Source organism: Schistocerca americana, chromosome 2, assembly GCF_021461395.2.
Source record: "Schistocerca americana isolate TAMUIC-IGC-003095 chromosome 2, iqSchAmer2.1, whole genome shotgun sequence".
NCBI classification, from domain to species: Eukaryota; Metazoa; Arthropoda; class Insecta; order Orthoptera; family Acrididae; genus Schistocerca; species Schistocerca americana.
Window position 1 is genome coordinate 304,297,340 of NC_060120.1, and position 20,717 is coordinate 304,318,056.

General features: G+C 43.6%; 1 protein-coding gene across 1 annotated transcript in view; it reads right to left on the reverse strand.

Annotated features, from left to right (window-relative positions):
- Positions 1-20,717, reverse strand: part of LOC124593977 (zinc finger protein hangover-like) — an 86,444-nt gene that overhangs the window by 52,054 nt on the left and 13,673 nt on the right. Inside the window, exon 2 of the mRNA XM_047132325.1 lies at positions 3,060-3,473. Coding sequence (XP_046988281.1) covers positions 3,060-3,473 — 414 coding nt within the window. The remainder of the gene's footprint in view (positions 1-3,059; positions 3,474-20,717) is intronic.

Here is a 20,717-nt window from a genome sequence, read left to right on the forward strand (position 1 = left end):
GGCGGTGGCCACACTCTTACTGAAGTTAGAGGTTAGAGCAAATACAATCTGGCACAAGCGCCGATGAGAAAGAGCCATGCATTCATTTTCACGTTTCTCGCCTCCTTTTAGACAATGCTTCAGAAGAAAATGATTGGTCGTTGTAGATTGAGATCGCAATTACGTATGTCTAGCAACAGATCACAAAATCCTCCTCCTATAATCGAGTAACGTGCGGCAGCTTATACAACGCACTCATTCGTAAAAATTGACGGTGAGCTTACAAGGAATGGGGAGAGAACATGCTGGATTGTACGGAATGAGTCTTGATGTTTCTGACAAACTCAAAAGAAGGAGCTTCTTATAGAGAAGAGGTTTTTTCCCCTCAGGCAACCCCTATCATGCAATGCAACGTTATTGCAGCTCTGTTTGAAAACGGGCGCCTTCGTTTGAAAAACACCACCAGTTGAAGCAAGTGATTCACGTGTAATCAATCCGACTTTCACTGCGAATTCTTTGCTTGTTGCCTGGAAGCGATTTCTTCTGGTTCTTCCCGATGATTGTTTGACTGATAAGCAGGCGTTTCGTCAGCGCGAGTGGCTGATATTCTCATCATGGATGATGAAGGATAATTCTTTGAGAATGTAAGCTAGTAGTGGTGGTGAAGCGGCAGATCATCAATGAAACAGACGCCAGCCGAAGAAGTCGAAACAGACGATTCTGCGCAATAAGTGATCGTATATGAGCTCTTCTAAATAAATCATGTGCGCAGAAGTGGGGGAAAAGGAACAGGAGAAGCACCTGAGCCTCTTGTATGGACTCTGTGATCGGCAGTTCTGTTTCTTTGGCTGCATATAAATGTTGAGGACCGTACGCTATTCTAACAGGCACCAGTGAGGTACTATGTAAATGTAAGTTGTTTTTAAACCAACTCAAACGTCAAATGCTGATATACTATAAGTCTTAGCTGAGCATGATCCGTGTTGGTCATTTAAAATATATTAAGTTGTCCTCAACCTAAAGCTTAGTTTCAATACCGCACTGTTTCACTAGGCATGCTTCTATTGCAAGTGATATGCTCTTGCATTACCCCATCTTTGAACTGATTTACACAGACAAATTACAGGGATACCTACAGTTCATCATGGATTCCGAACCACAGTACAACTTCGCATGTTTCACATTACATGTTATTGCCTCAGATGAAAGTTAGAGGGAAAAAAATTTCTAGTACCGACTGGGATGAACCCCAGAGGATAGGAAACTTGGCAGTTATCCACCGATTTAAAACAGTTTAAAACTGCTGTCTCTAGCATACCTCAAGAAGCGACTTGAAGTTTGGTCTTGCGCCAGTGGCCGCCAGCATTGCTGTAGAAATAGAGAACGGACGCAGGCTTGAGATTCTAATGGAGGTTGGATTTTTCTGCCACTGATCCTCCAAGAGCAAAACAACTTCGTTTCCAGCTACGATATTATACTTGTACTAAGGCCACAGTTTGCACTACATCCATTTTCTGGACTGCTATTGTCATTGTGGGAGAGTCATTGTGATCTTTGGAAAGGAGGAAGAGGAGCCAGTGATGAGTTAACGCTTTCAGTCGGTTCACAAATCGTACTAGAGCAGTTCAAATATAATGATTAAACCGTACATGTTCGTTGATGTAATAAACTCAGTGAGAGCTGTAAGCAATTCTTTTAATTTTATCCCATTGAAAGACCTGTCGTCTCTTTCGTGTTGCAAATTTTATTATTTGATCTTCCAGTAAACGTGTAGTTCATGACAGATAGAAAGTTGTAAATAGTAAGAAAAAAATACGAAGTTTCCTGACTGCACGTAGCCCTAAACTGACATGATCTTACCCAGGCTAACAGAAATTGCCCTGCAAGACAGGACCAAAACGGCCTATAGATCGAAATGATAAAACTTTGACATCACTTGACTGACAAGAAAAGAAATAAAGAGAGAGGGAGAGAATCCTTGACTTATTCTGTGTTAAGGAAATGTTCGTCCCTTTCCTATGACAGTTTAGGAGTACAAATTGGAATCTGAAGAGAATTGAACTGTGAAATACATTTCATATGTAGTTAGAAGCATTTATAGGCGGATTAAAAATGGGTCTTTTAATATTAGAGATTTTAGCCAGTGACAGTTGTCGCAACCAGGGAAACATGCAATCGTTCGCAGGAAATTTTGAACGGTAATAACCAACAGTTTCACAACCTCAGGTAGAGGACAAATGGAAAACTATACTGAACTTCCTTGATTAAAAGAAGGACATATTTACGAAGGCGTATCCGAATTTCAAGTGTTAACAAATCGAAGCACCCTCAGTTATTCGAAAACAGTTAGATGAGAAGCCAGTTACACAGCTAATAAACAATGAAGTGATATTTCATGCCGAAACCAGATGTTTATGTTTATGGGTTAAAATGTTCGTACTGTTTTATCAGTGTTACATTGAAATGTGCTAGATGGTCGTTAGTAGATTATTAGTCTTATAAGAACAGTTATCGTGAATTAGTAGATGTCACGCCGCTTAGTAGTTTGAGGTTTTCGACAGGTACATGTTTCTGCTCAAATAACAACACATTTTTTGATTAAAATTTGTGTATTGAATCACTCTGTAATTTCTGACACATTACACGGATTCAGTCAGTAAAAATGTACACATTAGATCCCTGAGCATCTACAGTCACCACACAACGTGACATTTACTGGTCGCGAAACCAGGACTCATCCTCCATGCGTACATTATAGGCAGCACAGATTTCCGAGTGTACAGGGCAACAGAAGAAGGTTAATAGTCTTTCTACTTTGGTCGAGTTATTTTCAGCCCAAAGGTAGCGCCCTTTTCGCACCACAAAAAAAAAGGTAGTCTGTGAGAAGTCCACGCGTGTCTCTTCCGTAGTTGCGAAGCCAACCGCTCACTTCTCATCTTCCACACGTAGGCGTCGAATAAATATTTAAAATAAATATATAAATTAAAATAAATAACGAGACGCGCGAGAGTGTTCGTACGTTCGCCGGGCGCCCCGCGACCGGGCGCGTAATCAGGCAAGATTGGCTTTTGCGGACTCACGTGATCTCTTCGCCTCGATGACGTCGTCGGTGACGTCCAGATCGTCGTCGTCTTCGTCGTCGTCTTCGTCATCGTCGTCGTCATCGTCGTCGTCGTCGTCCTCGTCGAGGTCGCCGACGCCCAGGTCGTCGTCGTCATCGTCGTCGTCGTCATCGTCGTCGTCGTCGCCGCCGGCGCCGACCGGCTCCTGGACGGCGGGGGGCGGCGCCGCGACCGCCTCCGGGCGCACCTCCGACGCGTCGGGCACGGCCTCCGCCGCCTCCTCGGCGGACTCCGCCTCCGCCTGGCTGTCCGCTTCGGCGTCTGCCTCCGCGTCGTCGTACTGCAGCGGCTGCGCTTGCTCACCCGGCGCTGTGTAGTCCGCCGAGGCGGCCGTTTCTTCGGAGGCTGCGGCTGCGGCGGCGGCGGCGGCTGCGGCGGCGGCGGGGGCGGCAGCGGCAGGCGCTACCTGCACCGGAGCGACGGCCGCGGGGGCGGCGGGCTGCGCTGGCGCCGCGGCCACCACCGGCTGCACTGGAACGTCGTCATCGTCATCGTCGTCGTCATCTGCAAATGACAGCGCATCACTTCCATTAGTGAGGGTCCCATCACTCTTATATACAGATTACGTACACTGATGTGACAAAAGTAGCGATATATACACTAATGGCCATTAAAATTGCTACACCAAGAAGAAATGCAGATGATAAACGGGTATTCATTGGACAAATATATTATACTAGAACTGACATGTGATTACATTTTCACGCAATTTGGGTGCATAGATCCTGAGAAATCAGTACCCAGAACAACCACCTCTGGCCGTAATAACGGCCCTGATACGCCTGGGCATTGAGTCAAACAGAGCGTGGATGGCGTGTACAGGTACAGCTGCCCATGCAGCTTCAACACGATACCACAGTTCATCAAGAGTAGTGACTAGCGTATTGTGACGAGCCAGTTGCTCGGCCACCATTGACCAGAAGTTTTCGATTGGTGAGAGATCTGGAGAATGTGCTGGCCAGGGCAGCAGTCGAACATTTTCTGTATCCAGAAAGGCCCGTACAGAACCTGCAACATGCGGTCGTGGATTATCCTGCTGAAATGTAGGGTTTCGCAGGGATCGAATAAAGGGTAGACCCACGGGTCGTAACACATCGGAAATATAACGTCCACCGTTCAAAGTGCCGCCAATGCGAACAAGAGGTGACCGAGACGTGTAACTAATGGCACCCCACACCATCACACCGAGTGATACGGCAGTAAGCCGATGACGAATACACGCTTCCAATGTGCGTTCACCGCGATATCGCCAAACACGGATGCGACCATCATGATGCTGTAAACAGAACATGGATTCATCCGAAAAATTGAGGTTTTGCCATTCGTGCACTCTGGTTCGTCGTTGGGTACACCATCGCAGGCGCTCCTGTCTGTGATGCAGCGTCAAGGGTAACAGCAGCCGTGGTCTCCGAGCTGGTAGTCCATGCTGCTGGAAGCATCGTCGAACTGTTCGTGCAGACGGTTGTTGTCTTGCAAACGTCCCCATCTGTTGACTCAGGAATCGAGACGTGGCTGCACGATCCGTTACAGCCATGCGGATAAGATGCCTGTCATCTCGACTGCTAGTGATACGAGGCCGTTGGGATCCAGCACGGCGTTCCGTGTTACCCTCCTGAACCCACCGATTCCACATTCTGCTAACAGTCATTGGATCTCGACCAACGCGAGCAGCAATGTCGCGATACGATAAACCGCAATCGCGATAGGCTATCAAAAGTCGGAAACGTGATGGTACGCATTTCTCCTCCTTACACGAGGCATCACAACAACGTTTCACCAGGCAACGCCGGTCAACTGCTGTTTGAGTATGAGAAATCGGTTGGAAACTTTCCTCATGTCAGCACGTTGTAGGCGTCGCCACCGGCGCCAACCTTGTGTGAATGCTCTGAAAAGCTAATCATTTGCATATCACAGCATCTTCTTCCTGTCGGTTAAATTCAGCGTCTGTAGCACGTCATCTTCGTGGTGTAGCAATTTTAATGACCAGTAGTGTACATATACAGAGGCGGGAGCATCGCGTGTACAAGGAATAAAACGATAGTGCACTTCCAGAGCTGTCATTTGTTGTCAGGTGATTCATGTGAATGTTTCCGACGTGATTATGGACGCATGACAGGAATTAAGAGGCTTTGAACGCGGAAAGGTAGCTGGGACATTCGGGCACATGGGACATTCAGTTTCGGTGTCAAGAGTGTGCCGAGAATACCAAATGTCAGGCTTTACCTCAAATCACTTACAATGCAGGGTCCGACAGCCTTCACTTAACGACCGAGAGCAGCAGTGTTTGTGTAGAGTTGTAAGTGCTTACAGACAAGCAACACTGCGTGAAATAACCGAAGAAATCAATGTGGAACGTACGACGATCGTATCCGTTAGGGCAGTGCGGCATAATTTAGCGTTAATGGGCCTTGATAGCAGACGACCGACACAGCACATCATCGCCTGCAGGTCTTCTCCTCTCTTGGACATAGATTACTGGTAAACCGTTGGCTGATCAGATGAGTCTCGATTTCAGTTGGTAAGGCTGATGGTGGGCTTCGAGTGTGGCGCAGCTGCCTCGAAGGCGCGGACCTAACTTGTCAACAAGTCACTGTGCAAGGCAGTGGTGGCTCCATAATGGTGTGGGCTGTGTTTATATGGGTCCTCTGGTTCAACTGAATCGTTCATTGACGAAATGGTTATCTTCGGCTACTTGGAGGCTGTTTGCAGCCATTTATGACTTTCATGTTCCGAAACAACGACGAAATTTTTATGGATGACAAAGTGCCAATTCACCAGGTCAAAATCGTTCGCGATTGGTTTGCAGAACATTCTGAATAAATAGAGGGTAATATTTGACGAATATATTTTTGATCAAATGATGTGCACTGTCTAAGTACTATTGTTATAATATGAGCTTTTTAATGACTCATTTTGTATTATGCTTGTACATACTTTATGTGCGTCTTTCTTGTACCTTACAGTTTTCTCTTGTGAAGATGGTTGTACTGATTGAAATCGGTAGAGAATAAACATACTGCTGATGGCACAAGTACGTTTCTTTTTTTTTCACAATATTCATTTTGTGTTTGGCAGACCAATTGTGTAACATCTAAAATGAAGGGCTCTAAAATATTTGAATTCACTATATCTCATTTTTTTGAGAAAATTAGAACTAAAGTTTATGCAACGCAATCGGATGAAAACTGGCTGGGTCGTTATGCACCCGTAAGATTAACACCTGTCAAAGAAAGAGGTGCCGGCCGAGCAACCAAGGAAACTGGGTCAGAAGCGGAGGGTATTTGTTCGATTCCTAGATGCATTCTGCAGTTTTCTTCGTATGTATTTTTCTCTGTATCGAAATTGGTGGTGATAAGCGGTTCACGAAGTAAATAAATCAACAACGAATAGCAACAAGGTAGGTAAATAGAGGTGGTTTTACAACTCGTGTTATAGGCTTCCAGGGGTTGTAGAGGGAACTAATTAGACAATGTTATGAAAGAAACCCGAGTCCGGAAATGTACCATTTGAATGAAAAAAAAGATGGAAGATCAGATCCCTTTCAAAACTCCCACTTAATGGTGCGGTACGAAATGCAACAGACGCATAACGCATGCATCGAGAACGAATTCTGGTCGCCTTCGTCCATCACATGCCGTTTTCGTCCAACAACGGCTGCGAGAAACTATGAGGGTTGGTTGCGGTGCTTCACGGACGCGCGCCAGGGTGTGGATCCTACGTACGCGGGCATGCGACGGAACAGCTTCTGTAGAGTGCACATGTCAGAGATCACTGTTTCTGCTTTTTGCGTACCGCGATCTGATCTTCGATCCGACCTTCAAACCGATTTTACATCCAAGCGCTACGCTTGAGACGTGGATTCCCAGTTAAAACTTTATCTGATTAGTCCCTTCTACAAACCCTTGAAGCCTGTGATAGGACTCGTGAAAGACCCTCTATATTCGTCAAAGAACTTGGATAGTGAATATTTAAAATTTTAATCCTGATAGACTTACAATGGCTCTTTTATCCACTTTATTACACGCCTTGACATTCCTTCAAACAGTTGCGGGGTCTGCAACGCCTATATACTATAAGACAACAAGCTTTTGGCGTAGTTGTTAGATGGATTACTGCTGCTACAATGGCAGGTTACCAAGATTTAAGGGAGTTTGATGGTGATATTATAGTCGGCGCACGAGCAATGGGACACAGCATCTCCGAGATAGCGATGAAGTGGTGATATTCCCATACGACCATTTCACGAGTGTACCGCGAATGTCAGGAATCCGGTAAAACATCAAATCCTCGACATCGCTGCGGCCGGAAAAAGATCCTGCAAGAACTGGACTAACGACGACTGAAGTGAATCGTTCAACGTGACAGAAGTGCAACCCTTCCGCAGATTGTTGCACATTTCAATGCTGGGCCATCAACAAGTGTCAGAGTGCGAACAATTCAACGAAACATCATCGATACGGGCTTTCGGAGCCGAAGGCCCACTCGTGTACCCTTGATGACTGCACGAGACAAAGCTTTACGCCTCGCCTGGCACCGTCAGCACCGACATTGGACTGTTGATGACTGGAAGCATGTTTCCTGCTCGGACGAGTCTCGTTTCAAATTGTTTCGAGCGGATGGCCGTGTACTGGTATGGAGATAACCACATGTCTCTATGGACCCTGCATGTCAGCAGGGGACTGTTAAAGCTGGTGGAGGCTCTGTAATGGTGTGGGGCGTGTGCAGTTGGAGTGATATGAGATCCCTGATGTGTCTGGATACGACTCTGACAGGTGACACGTACGTAGGCATCCTGTCTAATCACCTCCATCCATTCATGTCCATTGTGCATTCCGACCGACATGGACAATTCCAACAGGAAAATGCGACACCCCAGACGTCCAGAATTGCTACAGAGTGGATCCAGGAATACTCTTCTGAGTTTAAACACTTCTGCTGGCCGCAAGACTCCCTAGACATGAACGTTATCGAGCGTATCTTGGATGCCTTGCAAAGTGCTGTTCAGATGAGATGTCCTCTCCCTTGTGCTCTTACGGATCTATGGTCAGCCCTGCAGTATTCATGGTGTCAGCTACCTCCAGCACTACTTCAGACATTAGTTACTCCATGCCACGTCGTGTTGCCGCGCTTCTGCGTGCTCGAGGGAGCCCTACACGATGTTAGGCAGGTGTACCAGTTTCTTTCTGAAAGTTGAATGATACTACAGATCATTATTGCATCCACAGGTTTAGAATTATTCCTTATTGATTTATTTATGTTATTAACCATCCTATTCCTACCAATTTCGATACCGAGAAAAACGTATACGAAAAAAACTAGAACGCGTGTGGGAATCGAAGACAGGTCCTTCGCTCTACAGCCTTGGTCGCTCTGCCAGAGCCGTAGCAGCTGCTAGCCTAATTGGTATATAAGCGGCTTTCGCAAAGTCAGTTTTCTCGATTTCTCAGAAGATATGCGTTTTGAACCCCTTATATGATAACGAAAAATCCTTAATTTTCAGTTATCTATCGATCCAGTCAATTCTGAGACAACTACGCCTCTAGAACTTTAGGGACGATTTTCACTAAAATTGGCCAGTTGGTCTCATGCACTGAGGGCTACGTACAAATTTAATGCATATAAGTAGTTCTTCCATCCCGGGAAACGGGAATCTCAACGATTTTCGCCTGTTATCGGTATCGATACTGGCGAGATATCGGTCGCGGGCATTGGAAGTCCGAATCAAAATTTCTGCTGTAGTTCCTGAGACTAGCCGTACATACGTAAAGAAGCGAGCAGATGACTTCAGTTTATACATGTAGAGGGAGAAGATCTAATAAAATATTTTCGTTTACTTACTAAATCAGGACTTCAACTTATATTTTATATTTGCACGCAGTAATATTTTTCTATGGGCGCAATGCAAGTTCCAACGGCAAAAAGGTACTTTTTGTGTGATATAATTACAGTTTATCAATTTTAGAATTTCTTGTCTTAGTTATACTTTGAAATCTTCCTTCTTGTCAAATTTCATTATTCTATGTCAATGGGACTTTTCCTATAGGTTTTGAAGAGTGAGTTTGCGAGTATAAAAATATGTGACATAAATAATCATATCTTTTCATAGCACTGACTTAAAAGATTAAATGTTTCATACTACCAAGGAACGGCAAACCTATGCGTGTGAGATTAATCTGAAGTTGATACGCCCACTCGTTCCTAAGAAAATGAGGTCTTAATAGACGGACAGACAGACAGATGGACAAAAAAAAAATGACAAAAATGTTTTTTCGTGTGATATAATTACAAATTAATAGTTTTCGGTTTCTTTTTACTTTACTTGTACTGTGTAACCTTGCTTCCTGGCAAATTTCATGATTCTAGGTCAACGGGAAGTACCCTATAAGTTTTAATGAGTGGATTTGCGAGTATCAAAATATGTGACACAAATGACTGATCTCTTGGTTGCATTGACTTAGAAGCTTAAATTTTTTGCTCCGTCAAGGAACCACAGCCTTTAGTATGTGACACAAATTTCAACTTGATATGCCTACCGATTCCTGAGAAAAATGATTGTTAACAATTGACCAGACAGACAGACACACTGACAAAAAAGCGATCCTGTAAGGGTTCCCGTTTTTACCGACTGAGTTTCGGAACTCTGAAAAGTACGAAGTGAGCCTCAGTATCTCAGAGTCCTTCATTTTAGGCTGCACACAAGCAACTCATTATAACTATGATCGCTGCAGCGTTCCTGCTATTCTACTAAAACTGAGAACACTATTTTCTCGTACATTAAAACTTTTGATGTTCCTGTTTTCTGCCACAGAGGCAGAACGTGATAGTGGATTACAGAGCTCCCAGCCATGTATCGTAATCTTTTAACTGTGCGTTACTGGTATAAAAAAATGAGAGATTTCAGCTCTCAGGTGCACACTCAAATCATTTCCACAGTGAAAAATAGTAGGCTGGTAACACTTAGAAAGTCCAGAATCGGTCATGTCTTCCATTTAATCTGATTTATAGACATCATCGAGCTCGGGGGCCTCTACCTCCAAAATCATGGATCACCCATTAATGTCTTTGAGAACAAATTTCGCAATGAATGTAAAGCTGCTTCTGACGTCTAAAGTTTCCAGTTTCCACCGCAACACTTTTAGCGCGGGCAAGACTCTGTCTCCCAGACCCTATCTGACGTACTAACAAATACTAGTCATCAATTATCCAATTATGTGCTGCATGAAGTCAATGTCCTTGAACCACAGACGACTGCAAATGCTTTTTACAGAGTAATGTACTACAATATAGCACGAAACCCGCTCAATCGGAATAGAATTTGTGAATGTCTAGTAAGTAAATAAAAGAATGGTCTTTGGCTCCTTGCATGGTGTCAATATTTTGGCGCCCTTCATGTTAGTCTCACTATTTATTTAATAAAAAGTGCACTCATCTAGTTGCTGGTTTCGCGAGATTTAGAGGACCCCGTTCCACGCCAGGAGAATCGAACCCGGGACTTCCGCGCCAGCAGCTACCAGACCGTGGGAAGAGGCGTGACCTACATCTGACAGCTTGTGCAGCAGCTAAAGTCAACGCTGAGTGTCGAGATGTTATCCCGTGATGTTACTTGTCACACAAAGCATTGGGGTAGCGGCGCTATTAAGGTCCGATATGAAATTCCCCAAAGAAAAGTTCTACCACACCATTACAAGGCTGTTCCTTCCCTAAAAATCTTTTACATCTGCATACAATCTCTGAAAAACCGCAACGAAATGCATAGCTAAGGACACCTAGCACAACACCATGTGTCGGGGTTTCTTTCTGTTTGAATTGAGTATTGAGCGTGAAAAGACCTCGGTGCACGCTGCAGTCAGTGTAATATTGTCTTCATGATTCCTACGGGAGCTTACTTTTGGAGCTTCACTTAATATTGGTTTCCGAAACCCTGTAAGTGAACTTTTGCAGGAGAATTGTCCTTCATCTTCAAGGGGGCTACCAGTTCATGTTTTTCAGTATTTCCGTAACTTGGATGTAAATGATGTACGTCACACAAGGCCTTGTTTGTATCTGAATGATTCTGGTAACAGACTATTTGCACAGCTAACGAAAACATCAGAAGCCTCATTAATAAAAAGAACTAACCTCCTATATCCAAATAGGATATTGGAAGGATATATGGGATGAAAGCAGATCGCTACATATCAGGCTGTCATATAGAAATCTTTGAAATTGATCGGATTCTTCTTGAAGTGTGCAAGCTAACTGTAGCAGATCTTTCCGGTTAATGATTATCCTACAGAACAGTTCTTCGAATGCTGTGCCACAAAAGAGGATAGGAAATACACATACTTGTAATAGTTAATGTTTACGGACCACCATGAGGATGTTACCTAAGCTTTCTGAAGCAGCTGGAAACATTTTTTTAATAAGGTTACGCAGACTTAACTATAGAACGACTGTTTGTGGGGACTTTTATATTGATTTTCTGACTGAGAGTACTGGCTAAGGGAACCTATAGTTATTGATTTTCAGCTTAGGAGAATTTTCTGTGACAAAATTCCTTATGATTTCTGAAGTGCAAAGAGCAGCAGCAATTGAAAAACTGTTGTTATGGTCAACAACCTGCACTGATTTAGCTGTAAAGCCAAGAGTCAATGGTTTATTTGACCAAGATGGTCAAATGTTAATAAAGAAATATAGACCCCTACTTTGATATTAATGGGGCATCATTACTTTCTTCTTATTTTCATCCAGTGGAATGCAACCTAGAATGGTGGCTGTCTTAAAAATGAAGTAAGTCCAAAGCTGCATTAGACGTTGTTACATGAGAGGAATGCGTCAGCTTTCTCAGGAGGTTGTTCAACTACTTCTTACTTCATATCGATTAATAATTGTATATTAACGATTTTAGTAGCTGATACATTGTACCCGTTGATCGCTTAGCTCTGTTTTGGAATGAAGGAAGTACTCGCACTTTTATGCACATATAATAAATTTTCTTGTTACAAGGAATGCTCTGAAAGTTTTCGACCTAAGCTGTAGGTGACATGTATACGTTATGAATAACTGAATAACATGCCTAACGCGCCTGTTGGAAAGTATAACCGTTTTAGGTGGCGTCCTGTGAGTTACGGAGACGTGTAGTTTGTATTTTGTATGTGTGTGTGTGTGTGTGTGTGTGTGTGTGTGTGTGTGACAGAGAGAGAGAGAGAGAGAGAGGGAGGGAGGGAGGGAGAGAATTTATAAAACGGAGTTACGAAATGGGGGGAAGTATTTGGGTTTTCAATATTTAGCCTTAACGAATATAATAGATGATTTGGCTTCGCCATCGGAGAATTACTCTTCTTCTTCTTATTCGTCCGGCTGATTCAAACTTTTGCCGTACTGTATCTTGCTGTTTCGTGCAATTTGCTCCACGGGTACAGAACGTTGAACCCTAATCCTCCTACATTATTCATGGAATTCACCAAAGCTCTTCTCATATACCACCATCCTCTAGTTTTACTTACGTTACGAGAGGGGTTTTAATGTGACGGCTATGGTACGAAGCAGGTAGCGGTCACTACTAGTATAATGTGCAAGTTTTATCACTTCTAAGGCAGCAGTCTTTCTTTATCAGCTCGATGAGGCAGATGGTTTCTGTCAAAAGCGGTCATTTCGCTTGTGAATATAGTTGTCGTGACACAAATTTTCTTTGAGCACCTATACACGATTACAATGCTGCAGAGCTTTTTTTCCGATGTCAAACATATCGAAGGTCATCTTCCCCTTATCGAAAAACTGGTCAATTTATCAACTAACAGCTGCAGTTCAGATTGAATTCTGTAAATTTTCACTACGTGTTACACGTGTCCGTAAAAGCTGCAAGGTGATAAGCTGAATGGATTAGTTCCTTTGGCGAATGTCTAACTGGCTAGTGTTCTGAAAATTTTACTTGATGTGTCAAAAAAGAAATGAGACTGATTCCATTACTTAGGAATTATTTGTCGTGTTGCATTAGTGTCCAGCTGTTTTGTGAGCTTGAACAGTGACATTAACTCTGTGACAGTCTCATTACTGACAATGAGGGGCTATTGATGTCTTAATGGTCTCTAAAACCGGTTTTGTAATCTATTCAACGTGGTTTTTTCAAAGACAAAAGTAGTATCCAAAGAGTATGAGCGTCAGCAAGAGTTACCTACTGTCCAACATTGAGCCTTATATGATTTCTGAGTTACAGGACAGTAAAAATAAAAATGTCGTGTGACGAGGGCCTCCCGTCGGGTAGACCGTTCGCCTGGTGCAAGTCTTTCGATTTGACGCCACTGCGGCGACTTGCGCGTCGATGGGGATGAAATGATGATGATTAGGACAACACAACACCCAGTCCCTGAGCGGAGAAAACCTCCGACCCAGCCGGGAATCGAACCCGGGCCCTTTGGATTGACAGTCTCGCGGTGACCACTCAGAGCTACCGGGGGCGGACTACAGGACAGTCAACTGCTTATACGTTTAAACAGCGAAAAAATTACTGATGCTACTGTACAACATTTAACCGTGACAAGCCAGTCAAACAATCTGTCCAACGGAATATGGAGATTCTCTCTCTCATCTTTGACTTCCGTGATCTTTACGTTTAATAATTTCTAAATGAATAGCTCTCTAAAAATCCCACTCACCCTTCTGAAACTGTGCCTGCTGATCATTGCAAATTATAATTACACAAGGGAACCTGTAGTGCCAAATTATTAACTACATTGCTACTCAGCTCAAGAAATTTCTAGACCTGACTGTGGTCGTATGTAGCAAGTGTGACACAAAATAACCTGTATTTGACGTATTAAAAAGTTCCTGGTTCACTTCTCTACATTACAGATAAAATAAGACATTTCGGACAAAAGTAAATGTCGCTTCGCAGAGCGCTAAAAATACTTTTCTGGTAGCCACACCAATAGTGGGGAACGGACAAATAGGCAAATGGGGTACGAAATTGACCAGAATGAGGTTTAGTTTTGCAAAAAAAAAAAGAGAGAGTGAGAGAGAGAGAGAGAGATAGATAGATTAATTGCTTGAAAGTAATCAAAATAATTGAGCTAACATAATTAGTGACTTGAGGGGAAAACTGAAATATTTCACGAACAGCTGCTGCTAGCTAAGTAAATGAAGTGTCGAAAAATGGCAAATTATACCATAAAATGAAACTTTCTTTGTCTTGATCCACATATTCTTAATAATAACAGAATACTGAACATTTTATTTATCTCCAGCAAGACTTAAAAATAAATAAAAGGAAGAGAACAATAAAATGCTTTGTGAAACGATTTTTCTCAGAGATAGAAGTAAAGTTGATTAGAGGAACATTCGACGTACCTTTGAATGTTGTTGAAAACCATGTACTGCAGAGGATAAGGCGATCGAGAATTGAAATTTCAGTGTAAATTGGAATTTTGGAAAGAAATCATCAATCTACAGCGGTGTGTGCACTGGTATGAAACTTCCTGGCAGATTAAAAGTATGTGTCAGACCGAGACTCGAACTCGTGACCTTTGCCTTTATTGTTCTTTCCATTTGGTCGGGGAGGACGTCACATGACACCCGTTCAAGTCCATCGTGGATCCATTCTCTCAGTCTTTTTTTATTACAGGGGGCGCCCGACAGAGCTAGCCAAGTACGACACACGACCGGTCCTCACAGCTTTATTTCTGCCAGTATCTCGTCTCCCCTTTCCAAACTTCGCTGAAGCTCTCCTGTGAACCTTGCAAGGTTCTGAGTTCGAGTCTCTGTCCGGCACACAGTTTTAATCTACCGGGAAGTTTCTGGATTTTAGAATTTTTAAAACTGTTACCGGATATTTCTCTGTTGAAATTTCAAAAAGTGATCTCCTCGCGTCACTAACGTGTGAACAACTCAGCTGCTATTCATGATTTCGTGCATCATTCAAAGGCGCGATAAACGTGTCTATAATCTGCACTGTGCAACACAGTTAAAGAACCACTTTCCGGAACACCATAATTGCGAAGTACAAGTTTGAAATTTGGCTCAAAGGTGCCTACAACGTTTCTCTGCAACGCTGCAAAAGCATGGCGACCAGCGACGTCGCCCCAGCCTCGACGACAGTTCAAACAACTTGTCGACACACTCGAAAAAAGGGCCAGAGCTCATAAGTCCATGTGCCGTGTAAGGCGGGTTAATGACGTCACTTTGGCGCCACATTTCACCGATATTCTGCCCAACGTCACGTGATGGGAAGGTCGTCACACCCCCTCTTACTACATTTAACCTGCTCTTTTGAAGCCTCTGCGATGGAGGTCAGAACGGCGACACCCTGCCTTCAAATCATGCGGTTTTCTTGTGGGTGGCTGGAGAAAAGATTCTAAGATTGTAGACACACCTCCGCTCAGATCAGGTTCGGGAAGGCCTCAGGGAGTAGCATAAAAGACGTCAAAGAAACCACTCCTTTTCCTTGGGGCGTTAATTCCCGCACATTTCGCGGTCTAAACAGCTCTCAGTGTGATAAGGAGCAGGACAAATTCACGTCAACCTTCGACTCTGCTGACATCCCAAAACGTACAGCCCCCTCCCTCCCCCCCCCTCCCCCCCCCCCCCCCCACCGCGAGAACATTGTGGGGATGCATACCCATTGAACAAGATCGTAGCCATGCAGCATGATGCAATTTTTGCTTTCGTGTACAGGATGGAACCACTATGGACCATTGAAAATCATTCTACGGAATTTGGATATGATCTGAAGCAGTAAAGACTGATTTTGTTTCTACAGCTGCCCTGTTTCACACCCTGCTGTGGCTTGATCACAGAGGGCTGTGACATTGACAGAAGTGAGAATACAATGGCAAAGGCTCCCTCTAAGATCTTCATTTTGGCAACACCCTTTGTAGAGCCAACACACATTTATTGAAAGTTTTAAGGATATACCTTTAAAGACAAAACCTGTGAGCCGGCCGTTGGTGGCCGAGCGGTTCTAGGCGCTTCAGCCTGGAACCGCGCGACCGCTACGGTCGCAGGTTCAAATCCTGCCTCGGGCATGGATGTGTGTGCTGTCCTTAGGTTAGTTAGGTTTAAGTAGTTCTAAGTTCTAGGGGACTAATGACCTGAGATGTTAAGTCCCATAGTGCTCAGAGCCGTTATGAAAAAAACCTGCGAAGTATTCCAGACGCCTGCAGGCAGGCAACTGGCATCTGAGGGGGTCAAGTGGTTGCCTTCCTGCAGGCATCTAGGGGCACTTCGCAGGTTTTCTCTGTAAAAACATATTTTTAAAACTCTCAATAAATGTGGATGGGTTCTACCAAGGGTGTTGCCAAAATAAAGATCTTAGAGGGAGCCTTTTCCATTGTATTCACACATATATCAACGTCGCAGCACCTCGTGATCACGCCACAGTAGGGCTTGCAGTAACAGGAGGTCTCTAAAACGATAAGCACATTTTGCTGCTTTGGATCACGTTCAGATTTTCTCCACAGTGTCCTTAGAGAGGGACTGAAACCTCCATGGGTGTTAGTAGCGTCGAAGGTTGTGATGAATGTTGTCGTGTTGCTCGTCGCACTGAGAGCTCATTTCCGGCAGCGAAATGTGCGGGAATCAACGCCCCAAGGAAAGAGGTTGTTTCATTGACGCCATTTAAGCCAATCTTGATTCCTTTTCGTGTCGGTTCTGAGTGGTGATGTATCTGAAATGTTTTCCTAGGCTATCCAAAAGAAAACCGTGTGATTTCAACACTAAGTGTTGCCGAGGTGTCAAAATAATGGGTGAAACATGGATAAGAGAGGGTGTGACGACCTTCCCATAATGTGAGAAGTCCACGGTGGCATTGGACTGAATTGTGGTGAAAGCTGGTGCCAAAGTGATGTCGTTAACCTACCTTCTACGTCGCCTTAACTTCTGAGCTCTGACCTTTTTTTTCGCAAGTATCCACACCATGCTGTTTGGATAATCATCGAGCCCAATGGTGTCGTCGCAGGGAGCCACACTTTCGCACCGTTACAGACATACGTTGTTGGCACCTTTGACTCAACGTGCAAACTCACACGTCGCAATGGAAGACTATCACGGTGTTTCGAAAAAGGGGTCCTTTAATTATGTTTCTCAGTGTATTTTATTATCTTTCTGATTTCTTCGCCTCTGGTGTTTCTATTTCCACTTTATAAATTGACGAGAGCATTTGCCACGCTACCGAAAAGCTGCTACATAATCGTTCCTTGGAATACCCAAAATATTTTCTTGCAAAGTAAATGACACATCTAATTCTACAATTCATTTTCTTCGATAAATGCTAACGTATGTGAGTCCGACTGTAGAGACTACCCTATTAAATTTCTCTTGCTATTCTTTCAGATACAGAAACTTTTGTAAATTAAGTACAACTTCCATACAATATCCAAACTGCTTTACAAGGTAAATTACTTCGAATTGTTATTTCCGTGAATGTAGTACAGACAAGACAATTTTCGTAAGGAAATGAAAGTGTCTTGTCAGTTTTTCTTGCCTCTTAGAGGGTGGCCAGATGCTTTTTCTGTTGCCCCCTCCACCCACCCCCTCCCGGGACGGAATCAGTGTATCCCATCTGTCTGCGTCTAAGTTTTATCCCACGCGAAAGTTTGAGAACGTTTTTTCTAAACGTTTTGTTACAAGCCCAGTATTCACCTTGACCGCACACATCGCCTTAAGGCCACATCCAGGCTGCCCAGCTCTCCGGCTCTTGCAGTTAATCCACCTACCGGGTTCTATCCTCTGGTTCGTCTCCCCGGAAGCAGCGTGTTAACGCACATGGCTACCCTGGCGGGGTTCTCCTGTGTCGGCATGTTAGCTGGAATCTAGTATTCCTTCATAAATTTCACAAAACCTTTAGATATGTTGTTGTTGCTGCCCATGTTGTAATATTTAGCCCGAAGACTGGTTTGATGCACCTTTTCCTCGTTAGTTTATCCTGTGCAAGTCTTTTCATCTCTGCATAACTACCGCAATCCGCATGCATTTGAACCTTAGTATTGTATTCAAGTCGTGGCTTACTCCCACAATTTGAATCCCCCCCCCCCCCCAATCTCACCAATACCGAATTAGCTATTCCTTTTTTTACCTCTCAATCTTTCATATCAAACTATTCCACCTTCTAACCAAACTGTGCCATAAATCTCATTTCTACCCAACTCGATTCAGTGCCCCCTCATTAGTACTGGATCTATACGTCCAATTTTCACCATACTTCCGTAACGTCAAATTTTCTCCATAATTCTGTAACGCCAAATTTGAAAGCTTCTATTCTTTTACATACGCCTGTTAGGCCCCCCCATGAACCATGGACCTTGCCGTTGGTGGGGAGGCTTGCGTGCCTCAGCGATACAGATAGCCGTACCGTAGGTGCAACCACAACGGAGGGGTATCTGTTGAGAGGCCAGACAAACGTGTGGTTCCCGAAGAGGGGCAGCAGCCTTTTCAGTAGTTGCAAGGGCAACAGTCTGGATGATTGACTGATCTGGCCTTGTAACAATATCCAAAACGGCCTTGCTGTGCTGGTACTGCGAACGGCTGAAAGCAAGGGGAAACTACAGCCGTAATTTTTCCCGAGGGCATGCAGCTTTACTGTATGATTAAATGATGATGGCGTCCTCTTGGGTAAAATATTCCGGAGGTAAAATAGTCCCCCATTTGGATCTCCGGCCGGGGACTACTCAAGAGGATGTCGTTATCAGGAGAAAGAAAACTGGCGTTCTACGGATCGGAGCGTGGAATGCCAGATCCCTTAATCGGGCAGGTAGGTTAGAAAATTTAAAAAGGGAAATGGATAGGTTAAAGTTAGATATAGTGGGAATTAGTGAAGTTCGGTGGCAGGAGGAACAAGACTTCTGGGCAGGTGACTACAGGGTTATAAACACAAAATCAAATAGGGGTCATGCAGGAGTAGGTTTAATAATGAATAGGAAAATAGGAATGCGGGTAAGCTACTACAAACAGCATAGTTAACGCATTATTGTGGCCAAGATAGATACGAAGCCCACACCTACTACAGTAGTGCAAATTTATATGCCAACTAGCTCTGCCGATGACGAAGAAATTGAAGAAATGTATGATGAAATAAAAGAAATTATTCAGATAGTGAAGGGTGATGAAAATTTAATAGTCATGGGTGACTGGAATTCGGTAGAAGGAAAAGGGAGAGAAGGAAACGTAGTAGGTGAATGTGGATTGGGGCTAAGAAATGAAAGAGGAAGCCGCCTGGTAGAATTTTGCACAGAGCACAACTTAATCATAGCTAACACTTGGTTTAAGAATCATGAAAGAAGGTTGTATACTTGGAAGAACCCTGGAGATACTAAAAGGTATCAGATAGATTATATAACGGTACGACAGAGATTTCGGAACCAGGTTTTAAATTGTAAGACATTTCCAGGGGCAGATGTGGACTCTGACCACAATCTATTGGTTATGACCTGTAGATTAAAACTGAAAAAAACTGCAAAAAGGTGGGAATTTAAGGAGATGGGACCCGGATAAACTGAAAGAACCAGAGGTTGTACAGAGTTTCAGGGAGAGCATAAGGGAACAATTATCACGAATGGGGGAAAGAAATACAGTAGAAGAAGAATGGGTAGCTTTGAGGGATGAAGTAGTGAAGGCAGCAGAGGATCAAGTAGGTAAAAAGGCAAGGACTAGTAGAAATCCTTGGGTAATAGAAGAAATATTGAATTTAATTGATGAAAGGAGAAAATATAAAAAAGCAGTAAATGAAGGAGGCAAAAAGGAATACAAACGTCTTAAAAATTAGATCGACAGGAAGTGCAAAGTGGCTAAGCGGGGATGGCTAGAGGACAAATGTAAGGATGTAGAGGCTTATCTCACTAGGGGTAAGATAGATACTGCCTACAGGAAAATTAAAGAGACCTTTGGAGATAAGAGAACCACTTGCATGAACATCAAGAGCTCAGATGGAAACCCAGTTCTAAGCAAAGAAGGGAAAGCAGAAAGGTGGAAGGAGTATATAGAGGGTCTATACAAGGTCGATGTACTTGAGGACAATATTATGGAAATGGAAGAGGATGTAGATGAAGATGAAATGGGAGATACGATACTGCGGGAAGAGTTTGACAGAGCACTGAAAGACCTGAGTCGAAACAAGGCCCCCGGAGTAGACAACATTCCATTGGAACTACTGACGGCCTTGGGATAGCCAGTCTTGACAAAACTCTATCATCTGGTGAGTAAGATGTATGAAACAGGCGAAATACCCTCAGACTTCAAGAAGAATATAATAATTCCAATCCCAAAGCAAGCAGGTGTTGACAGATGTGAAAATTACCGAACAATCAGTTTAATAAGTCACAGCTGCAAAATACTAACACGAATTCTTTACAGACGAATGGCAAAACTGGTAGAAGCCGACCTCGGGGAAGATCAGTTTCGATTCCGTAGAAATACTGGAACACGTGAGGCAATACTGACCTTACGACTTATCTTAGAAGAAAGATTAAGGAAAGGCAAACCTATGTTTCTAGCATTTGTAGACTTAGAGAAAGCTTTTGACAATGTTGACTGGAATACTCTCTTTCAAATTCTAAAGGTGGCAGGGGTAAAATACAGGGAGCGAAAGGCTATTTACAATTTGTGCAGAAACCAGATGGCAGTTATAAGAAGTCGAGGGACATGAAAGGG